General features: G+C 39.2%; 1 protein-coding gene across 4 annotated transcripts in view; it reads right to left on the bottom strand.

Annotated features, from left to right (window-relative positions):
- Window positions 1-4,324: 4,324 nt before the first annotated feature.
- KDM3B (lysine demethylase 3B) overlaps window positions 4,325-11,271 on the bottom strand; it is a 75,331-nt gene continuing 68,384 nt past the window's right edge. For all 4 annotated transcript variants that reach the window (XR_012662197.1, XM_075103068.1, XM_075103069.1 and 1 more), the window contains 5 exons: window positions 9,442-9,561; window positions 8,807-8,946; window positions 8,292-8,468; window positions 7,619-7,753; window positions 4,325-5,672 (listed from right to left, as the gene is read on the bottom strand). Coding sequence is in view for 3 of the 4 variants with exons in the window: in XM_075103068.1 (XP_074959169.1) it covers window positions 5,592-5,672; window positions 7,619-7,753; window positions 8,292-8,468; window positions 8,807-8,946; window positions 9,442-9,561 (653 nt within the window). In the remaining variant the exon portion in view is untranslated. The remainder of the gene's footprint in view (window positions 5,673-7,618; window positions 7,754-8,291; window positions 8,469-8,806; window positions 8,947-9,441; window positions 9,562-11,271) is intronic.

The raw sequence follows: 11,271 nt of genomic DNA, 5'->3' as shown, positions 1-11,271 counted from the left end.
GTTAGCAGTTTATAGTTAGCATTAAGTAGCTCAATTTCTTTCCATATTATAAAGAAGAATGAGAAATTAATTCAGTAACTTACCTTCCCACAAGGAGAAACTACTGGTTCTGAAGGGCTATTTTTGGATCAAAAGCCAGCTGCAGGTCAAATTAAAATAGAATGATTTATTAGTGATATTAATTATTAGTAATATTGTATAGTACCGTGTAATTAAGACCCTAAGACCTACCCAGTAAGCTGCAGGCTGATTTCAGATTCTGAGATGCACTGGGAGAGAGTGAGCGCAAGCACATCTATGCGTCCCAGATAGACAGGGGATAAGTTTGGGAAAACATTGAAGCTGATGATCAGAAGACAAGATACTTACCCATAACCAGAGTCTGTAAGATGCATTGTCCACAGGTGCTTCCATGCTGTGCTTCACTCACACTGTGTCGATTCACACTCCTTTTCCACCAAAGCAATACTTAAAAGATATGGTTGATGCATGACTAAGTTACTAGCGTGTGCCATACAGCTCAACCAATACCCTCTTAACTGCAGGAGCTCAGAGAGCTATCAGAAGTGAGGAAGGAGAGGGAAGTCATATGTACACAGAAGCAATAATTTTAAAGAATATCCATGCCTGGTAACTTCTTTCATCTTATTTGTATTGCAGGTAAATTCAAGCTACAGCTTGACATCTAACTCCTCTGCTCCAATTCTGATTCCACGTCCTTAGGTTCTACAAGCGGCTGTCTCAGAATCTTTCTGGATCACAACCTTTGATGTATTAAGTACTTAATTTTTTCCCATATTTACATTGTCTGATTCAGTTGCCTCAGAGTACAGTTTATAAACAGAGGAAAGATTAAGTGTTGTAAAATTAGCCCTTGCAGACTGTTACATTATTAATCACTATCAAGAAAGGGAAGGAGTTGTTGGGTTGAAAAGTGAAATCTTTTGGCTGGGGCCATTATTTCTTCCTCTTCATCTGAGACCGAGAGAAAAAGATGAATGTGTCCTTTGTAACATTTTGAAGGCTCTCTGAAACTGTTGAATGACAGAGCTGAGTGTGCCCTTGCATGGCTGAGCACAAACCAAGCGTCAGTATTGCGAATGCAATCCAAATTCAACTTAGGCAGGCCAATAGCCATATAATCCTGAATTCCTGCTTGTCTGTAGTTCCACAGGACATTGGCTAAAAGACAGACAGAGCTTAGAGCCAATATTCAAAAATGGTGCCTGCCCACTGTCTTGTGCAGCTCCATTTAGTAATGGCAAGACAGCATTCAGTAGAACAAATGTCATGACTGCAGTGAACTAAATCTTAAGAGACGCAACTGAAGTTTTTATTTTCCCTCTGCTCAAAAATTTCCGATTTATAATGTCTCCTTTAATCTGCTTGCATTCCATATCAGCTGCCCCTTAAAATTTGTAACTGGAAAATACTGTGATAAAAACTACTCATTGTACATCTTTAAACAATTTTATAATCACTTTGGCTGGCCACTTTTGCTATAAGCTCTATATGAAGTATGATGGAACTAGTGGTGGGTACTGGAAGGTGAGTGTTTATACCGACTCTTCACACAAACCCTGTTCAGGGAGCATCATAACACATGTTCTTGAGAGTACCCTGACCATACACATGCAAATGTGTATCTGACAGGCCCCAGAGTGGCTGTCATTACTCAGGAAAGCTTGTACAGTCATCACTACTGGAAATCTCAATGCTTAGCATTAGTAAGAAATGCAGCAACAGGAGTGGTTCAGAAATAAATAACGAACACCATTATCTCACCACAGAAATGCATGGTGAACAAACTTTCAAAACCCTGCACACAGCTTGAATCATCTTCCCTCAAAAACGGGCTAGCTGAACACAAAGGAGGCACAAGAGAGTCAACAAGAACAAATAAGAGGCACTAAGCAGGTACTAGGCAAAGATTGTACAGTCCAAAACTGCTCATCTTGGAAGACAGATGCACTGGGAGAGTGAAATGGCACATAAATATGAAGCTATGAAAATAGTCAAAGGGGTAAACAGAGGAGAAACACTTGGGGAAGAAGGATCTGGAGCCCAGTTAGATTACTAAGCTAACAAAGGTACATACTTTCAAACAAAGCATAACTAAATTTTGCAACTCTGTCAAACGATGTAGTAGAAGCTCTAAATATAATTACTTCCAGCATCAACATGATAGACTTGCAGTGAGCGTCACAGCCTAATTACAAATACCATAAAATATACTTGACCGTGTAAGGCTACAGTAGAGAGCAGAAGCTAAGCATGTTTGAAAGAAAACGAAAGCAAAACAAACCCCTGCAGCTGTCTGGGTTTTATATATATATATATTTATACATAAAATGTAATATATATGTAATGTACAATATATACATCCGCAAATATAGGAATGTCATATATGATCTATATATTTATATATCTGATTAGTAAAAATAAAAACCTATGTGTTTGCAGATACACAATACATTAAAATTCTATTTCAGAAATTCTGAAATTGCTGTACATTTTAAGAGCTGACAATTACAGCTTTTAATCAGCTGAAGACCTTCTCTTGGTGGCAAACAAGCAAGAATTTCTAAGTGGCTTCTGAATCTACTTGAAAGAACATTTGTGCCCCATATAAAAAAAAACTATCTACTTGGAAAAAAACGTGCCAAAAGAAGTGGTATTCTCCATCTCCTGATGCATACAATCCACGTGAAGGATAGAAGTTTTCAAATATGTTACTGGAACAGATTTACCAGATCAACTTACAAATTCTTCCTGTCTTCATCTAGACTAAAATCTGGGTTGCTACGTATTTCTTAATTTTCCATGTGTAACTTTTGTGCAAATCATTCCTCTGATTTTGGCTGAATATTGCTTTAGGTTGGTTGTACTCTATGATTAATAAAAGAGGAAATTCAAGGGACAGAAACCGTGTTTGATAGACTCAAACCAAACAAACGTCCAGCGTGAGATGCAGAACTCAGTGTAGATCACTGCACTGGCAATGACTGAAGCTACTGCATTACACATAGCCAAATCTTTGCCTTTTTGATCTTTAATTTTAATTGCTGATATACACACATGCACGCAAATGAGGGAAACAGCTGTAATTAACCATTCAGAATGGGTTTTGTGCACGGAGTACAACAGAAGCGTACAAGAAATTCTGCACAACAGGAATATAGGGAAGCTGAATGGCCCACAGGTCTGGGATAATACTTTTCAGCAGCAGCAGACCAAATCAGCCCACGTTCACAGGAGAGCTGCAAAGGTATGAAGGCAGCAAAAGCCCAGGAGCGAACTGCTTGCACTCAGTAAGGAACCTAAGAAGCTGCCAGCATGCCACATGCCAGTGAACCAAACTGCTGCTACCATCACAACCTCCGAGGTCAGAAACCAGGGAAGGTTTACCACCCCATCCATAGGCTCCAGTGGAGAGGGCAGCTCTGAACCCCAACCTGCTAGGAAGATAGCGAGAGGTAGGGAAGCACAGCACAAGAGATGCTGTTTATGTGCCCTGGTTCCGGCTGGGATAGAGTTAATTTTCTTCATAGCACCATACTAGCTACTACGTTTTGCGTTTGTGCTAAAAACAGTGTTGATAACATAGGGATGTTCTAGTTGTTGCTAAGTCGTGCTTACACTAGCCAAGGACTTTTCCAGCTCCCCATGCTCTGCCAGGTGCAGAAAAGCTGGGAGGGAACACAGCTGCAATAGCTGATCCCAGCTGACCACAGGGATATTCCACACCATATGACATCATGCTCAGCATAGAAAGCTGGGGGAATAAGGAGGAAGGGGGGGAAACACAACATTCAGTGTTACGGCATTTGTCCTCCCAAGTAACCGTTAGGCATGAAGGAGCCCTGCTGTCCCGGGGATGGCTGAGCATCCGCCTGCCCGTGGGAAGGGGTAAATGAATTCCTTGTTTTGCTTTGCTTCCGCGCGCAGCTTTTGCTTTACCTGTTAAACTGTCTTTATCCCAACCCATGAATTTTCTCACTTTTGATCTTCTGATTCTCTCCTCCATCCCACCAGGGGGGAGTGAGCGAGTGGCTGTGTGGGGCTCAGTTGCTGACTGGGGCTAAACCATGACATTATGACAAGACGGCCCTCTACCCAAACTTATCTCTGAGAATCAGGAATCTGCAGGTAGCTTGGTATGCTCCCAGCACATACCTGGGATGCCAGGCATAAAACACCCAAGCCTTCCGGTCAGACACAGGGCAAGGAGTTAACAGGGAGCCTACACTACCAGAGGCAGAAGCTGAGACAAACGCAAAGCGGGAATATCAGTGCACAAGTCTGAAAGAAACTGCCCAGGCTGTTACAGTAAATGACTTTTATTTTTTTAAAAAATGAAATAACCGTGAACATATTAACAGGCCTGCAGGTGGCACTACAGTACAGCTGGATATAAGGTAGATACATTTCCCCATGTACCCGAACAATGAAATCCATTGCGTCAATGCTGACATTAGTAAATTCTGAATACAGTTCTATCAAGCAGGAACATTTTACTTAAAATAGTTCTGGACAAAGCTGACACTGAAAGTTAACTTTTCCTTCACGTTGGAAAGGATAGATGTTTTCACCTAGCACTGGTATTGGGTGAACTATTGCCTGCAGTCACCAGTGCAGGGAGAGATGTACAACATCTCCACATGAGAACAGAGTTTATACTCCTTTATACTCTCATTCTGAGGAAGCAGGGCGGCGTAGGGAGATGGGGGAAGATGGGTGAGGAATCTGGGCAAGGGAGGTGGGGCGTCAATTTCTATTCACTCTCCTTTGGCTGTTTTTGTGCTATTTTGGACTGTTTTCTAAAAATCACTTCTTGATTTTATTGAAAGGAAGACTAAATGTAATGCGCCTTTCCTTGAAAATCCAGGAACAGTTGTGGTACTTTAAAAATACTAAAAATATCTACTTTCATGAAATATTAACTGTTTCACTACAAACCTAGTTTTTCACTAAATACACAATTCTCCTATTTCTGGAGTCTCCTGGGGAAAAAAAAGTGGGTTCTCCCTTTATTTCTGCAACTCTACAGTGTATAGAGAAACGGCTACAAGAAGGGGAGTGCAGAGAATAGCTTTATTCTTTTCCTTGGCCTGTATCTCACATGGGAAGTTTGCTTAAATTTCTGCAGTTGGGCTACTGTTGGTCACACTCCTTCAGCAGTTATCAACTAAGTCTGCAGTAGGACAACCCACCTCCAGCACATTCCTTCTAACTTTGTGGAGACTAACTAGGCATGAGGAAAAAAAACATCCACACTCTTTATACCATTTCTAATCATAATATGCAGGAACACCAAGTGGTTTCCATGTTCTTCCAATTTGCAAAAGGCCACAGGAAAGGGACATGGCACCTTTCATTAGATTCTGTAATTCTGCATGTAACAGTGCGACCTTCCGTTAGACCTTCAGTGTTGAGGCAGCGTAGAAAACAGTGGCTGAAGAGTGTGTGTAATACTGACCACACCAGCTCTTAGTGAGAAGCCTCTGCTCCTGCAGAGGCAGTCATGTGCAGTCCCTGTATATGCTGTGAGCAAAACGCTTACTTCACAGGGCGTTTGGAATTAGCAATTCCTATGATCTAGCTAGTTTGGATTCATGAGCTTTCAGTGTGCCAACAGCATCTTTCACTGCATGGTAGATAATGTTCTTCACCTGTAAAAGGAAAAAAAAAATCAACTACTACAGACTAACAAGGAGACTTTTACATACCTATGCCATCAACTTAGCTGAATCCATAACAGTTGGCAAGTCTACACAAAGTATATACTACCACTGCTTGAGGATATCAACAGCACAAATTTTAACTGTCACAGTTAGACGACAAATATTTTAGACACCTGCACTGATTTATTAACTAATTTTCTGGTCACACAGCAACTATTTACTTATGTTATTGTAAGGTAGTCTGTCTTTCATAAGAGCTAGGAGGAAATGCACTATGAAGTCACATGTATGAGTTTATTTTGAAAAAGTCCTTGTGATCCCAGTCACTTACAGATTTGCATGAATCAAATCCAAAAGGAACAGGAAAATCATTTGGTTTAACCCTATGCAACTTAAGACAAAGCAACAAATCATCCTGTTGTCTTTGTATGGAGGCTAGAAATTCTTCCAGAAAGGCAAGCAAGATCACAGATGAAGAATCCACTTGTACTCACAGCAATCTGTTCCACACTTAGCTATTTAACATCAAAGCTCTACCTTGTTTCTGATCTGTTTATTTGAACTCAGTTTCTAGATACTGAACAGTTTCACCTCTAAGTGAGTACCTTAATTGCACTTGCTCAACTGCCAAGCACTATCATTTTTTCCTGATCATTTATGCAAGTATGTTTTTTTAATATGTGTATATATAAGAAAAACAGAGACAGATGTTTATATAAAAATATGCATGAAAAATTACAAAGAAAATGCTAAAGTTTGGCTGTGAGGCACAAATACAAACAGTATTCCTTTTCACAGGGGTATTGAGTTCCACTTTGCCAGCAGTTACTTTTTTCTTTTCTTTTTTTAATAATAAGCATTATTTGTTTGCAACCTATTAATTTACAGAAACACTTATCACTACAGCTGAAGAGGTACAGTGTTAGAAGCTGGATCCCCACAATGAGAGTTGATCCTGCTTCTGTTTTCCTTTAAAATCCCGTGCAAATCCACATAGAAATTTATAGCAATTTTTGACCGAACTGTTTGAGAGAATTAACATGTAAAGTGCTGACGTTCTTAGGTCACATACTGGAGAATGGCTATATATTGAGTACTCAGGTCTGCGGGAACGGCCATTCTTCAGCTCTCCACCTCCTTCATTTTACATGCGTGAGATTACTAATACACAAAATGCTGACCACAAATTTTGCAAACTAAACAGATACTACCTCTTCAGATGCATACAGAGGTGAAATCAAAAAAGTCTCTTATGGTCTTCTCTCTCTGGAACTTACTGTCTTGTACACGATGTACTGTTTCGGTGCATAATACATTCTGTGCGTAATTATTAGTTTAAGCAGTCACATTTCTTCAAACAAAAACATATTTAATTTTCCTGTTTGGGACTAATTTAGAATCACAGAATCATTTAGGCTGGAAAGACCTTTAAGATCATCAAGTCCAACTGTAAACCTAACCCTGCCAAGTCCACCACTAAACCATATCCCTGATTTAAATAAGCAAGACTTCACTTCCAGAGTGATATTCTTTAGGAAATGAAGACGCAAATAGAAGTGTCCTGGTTCAAATAAACCTGTCTCTTCAAAACAAAGCACTGCTTTTTCCTTTTTAATAGTTTTTTTTCTTTTTTTTCCCCTGCTATGCTTCACCATCATTCAGAATTCAGCCATTTAAAAACTTACTAATACTGACACATGCACTAGTCCAATAGTGGGAAAGTTCTCTGTCGTTCCAAAAGTTTACTACTGATTTTTGTTTACATAATACTGTAGACATAGGTGCATTATTTTTTAAATACTTATCAAATGAGAACCTCCAAGTTTGTGGAAAGTTGTTTCTTTTTCTTAAATCATTAGCCACATGTTTCTAGTACTGAACAAAGCTGGCAAAACACCGCATATATTTAGTGACTGCTGTCATAAAATGGTTACCTGCAGTTTATCCTCATGGTTTGTATGAGTATTAGACAGGTGCCTAAACTCCTGGGTCAGGCGGAAGCAGTGCTTCACATGTTCTGGAGATACAAAATCTTCTGCCACTTTAATGCAGCTGTACAAATTATGGACCTAAAAAAACCCCATATCAAATGAGAGATACATCAAGACTGAGTGAACCATACAAAACCCCCAAAACACCCCCACCACGTATGTTAGGTTCTTCCACATTTACTTAACAGAAACAGGAACTGAAGCCTACTTGATCTCACACAGAGTTGTGTCTAATGGTAAAAACCAAACAAAATACATGACACCTCACATGTTCCCTACTCTCCCACATACACTAGTGTTTCCTCAAGCAAGTTTTCTACTTTCTCCACACTTTTTTTGAATTCTGTTCCCTTGGCTGAAGTTTCACCACACAGAAATATTTTCCCACCATTCAACCTAATTTTTTTTTTCTTAATTCCATCCCAGTACTGTACACATCATTCAGGTATTTATGTAATTTTTATTAATATAATGACTAAGATCCAATTCCAATCGTTCCTGCAAGAACTGCTTATGTAGAAAAAGGAACCTAAGTCAGTAATATTAATTAGCAGTTATCTGTTGTGCCTCAAATTCAGTTCTGTTTGTCATTATGGCCTAGAGTTGGCATACTTACCTGATGGGGAGCACCTGCAGGAATGAACACAGCATCTCCAAGGAACTGCACTATTGCCCAGCCTTGTACACCATACTCCTCATAGAGTCGCTTACGTAAGGTCTGGTCCAAGTACCAACTTTGGTCATGAATGGGGTCATGATCTGGGGGATTTTCTTGGCCTTGTTCTTCTCCAACCTAGGGCCAAGATATGGGGTGGAGGGGAAAACCATGACACAGCACCTTGATATTGCTGGCTCACAACAAGCTCTGTACCAAAAAACATAACAAACTATTTCAAGGTACGAGATTACTTTCATCAAGCTCGTTTAGGTCTTAAGTAGTGACATGTGCATTAGTATGAAGATTCCAGACCAGGCAGAAAACCTGGGGATGTAATGACTATTAATGTCCTCAAAGACAGCGTCAGAAGACCTATGCACTTGATATTGATAGCAATTTGTATCATTTCAGCTGCTGTAAGCAAGCCAGTCAAGGAATCCTGTAGGCTCAATCATCCTTTGTAACCAACATACCTTCCGGAGAAGCTCCCGTATCTTTTCAGCATCCTTGGCAGCATAGATGTGCCACAATGCTCCAGGTTTCTCTCTTCCTTCATGGATTCGCTGCTTTGTTACATCATCAGCATCTCCCTCATCAATTGTTTTCAGAACCTCTGAAAGGGGAATCCACATGAAAGCGATATGGTTACAAAGCTTCTGATTTTTGACATATAGAAGAGGAAGGAACACTTTGAGCCGCTAAACCCAGTCACACTGCTACTGCAACTGCTTTATCATACAGTGCCCTTTCTAAGCACATCAAGCTTCACCGCAACAAAATTCAGGAAACGTGTCGGTTGACAGCTAATCACAAAGCTCAGTCTTGAATTCAAACTGTAATTATTCAAATACAAGGAAAAGGAAGAGTAACTTATCACCCTTTCTCCTGGTGATATCCAATTTCTAAGAAAACTCTGCTACTTCCACAGTTGGGAACCAATGAAGCATTACTGCACTTCTGAAGATGTGCTGCATAGATGTAGGAAACTGCCTTGTGTATTTGGGTTATATCTCATAGATATGACAAGCTAAAACAGTAAAAGGTACAGACTTTCTCACACACACAATTGGTTTTTAATGGACAGAAAACAGCTTTCTTCAAACATTACCATCATCATGGGTCCCTTCCCCAATGGGAATCCCAACATACACCATGACATTAACAGCATCAGACACATCCAAGTGCAGGTTTGTGGTGCCAACTCGTCTGTCTTCTGCCGTAATTAAGCCTACAATAGAGTGTAAAATAAAATGAAATTCTATTTAAGCTCTTATAGAAATAACCTGCCTGAAAGATCTTTCTAGAATGCTAACTTTACATGGCAATGAGAGCAGAAACCAATGTCAAAGGGAAGCTGAAGTAGTTTTTTTCACGTCATGTGTGGCATAAGTAAAAAGTTTACTGATAACTAGTGTTTTCATTTTACAGGAAATACAAGTAACAAATATAGTTCACCCAAGCCACGAGAAAACAAGCATTTTAAAAACAACGCCTGAACTTGTACTTTACAATTTTGTGTCTCTGAAGGTCATTTATACAGTCTGCAGTAGGGAACTTAGCTTTTGTAATACAAAGTCAGTAGGCATTCTTTGGCACTGTTTTCCTTTGCTTGGAGGTACAAGAGAAACCCCGACTGCTGTAAGGGGCACTAGCATCATACTGTGTGCAGCAAGTCATTGGACTGTTACAAGCCTCCAGCAGTTCATTGTTTTCTCATACTCAGCTGTAAAATCCATGTGATCAGTTGAATTCACAGAAGTTTTTGTCTAACTCATAATTAACAATTCAGATTACAACTGAGTAAGGAAAAACACCTGCAGACTCTCAGGTGCTTGTACCTTTATACACTGGATGATCTTACCCCTCTCAAGTGGCTATGAGTAATGGAGAAAGAGATTTCAAATGTTTGCTGCTTAATTCTTTCACCTTTTCATAACACCATTCTTCTCTCTTCCTCTGACCCTTCAATAGCACTCTCTCTCTACTTTTGCTTTACCATTTCCTCTAGCAAGTAACATGGGGAAAAAAATTAAAACATTAAAAAATCTTTTTATCAGCAAACACTAATGTAAGCATGACCACAAGACCACTGGTTATGTTTTAGGATCAACATCATATTGATCTCTTTTCTATTTAAAAGATAACTTCTGGGACAGGAACTCAACTCACTGTACAGTACCTATCGTAACAGACCAGAAACAGTAGTAGCTAATTCAGGCTGTTTGTAACATGAACTTTAAGAAAGCATAACTAAAATACAAATATGGATAAACATAATATATAGGTTGAAAAACCAGGTCAGACAAATTCACAGAAGATAGTTTAATTATTGTCCTCAACCAAGGGCCCTTACAACCTCCACCCCAAAACTGTGCTTTATCAGATGCAGCAGGACATAATTTAAGAAGTGTCATTCTTTCCTTAATTATTTGCTAGTGGTCTAAGTCACACAGAGTATGCTGGGAAATACAAATACATCATCAATGGCAAGTCTTAAGTTAAACAGTTCAGGTATTTATATATATAGAAATTCGTCAATATTTAAGGGTCCTGTTGAAGAGAATAAGATTTCTTCACAGTTAACTTCTGTGAACAGTCCTTTTATTTAGGTAACAGAGTATCGCTAAGAATCAAGCTTCAGTCACAATTTTTCTATGTTAATGCTTCAAAATGCTAAGCACATAAAAGACTTCATCTCACTATTGAGACCTTAATTCCACCACATACTCAGAAAACAAAGCCATATATTTAGAGTCAAAATACATGTAATATGCTAGAAAAGTTATGCTCATTCACCATAGACAGAATTACTCTTTTTATATCTAGGTCCACCATTTAATTTGTCTGTAAAACAGCTAAGAGCAAGATGATAAAAAAACATTTTTGAAGACAGACCTAGCTAAATTTTTTATCTTGAAAGTTAATAAAGTGTAATACT

The sequence above is a fragment of the Phalacrocorax aristotelis genome, chromosome 8 (assembly GCF_949628215.1).
Source record: "Phalacrocorax aristotelis chromosome 8, bGulAri2.1, whole genome shotgun sequence".
NCBI lineage: Eukaryota > Metazoa > Chordata > Aves > Suliformes > Phalacrocoracidae > Phalacrocorax > Phalacrocorax aristotelis.
This window is presented reverse-complemented; position numbering and strand designations above follow the sequence as displayed.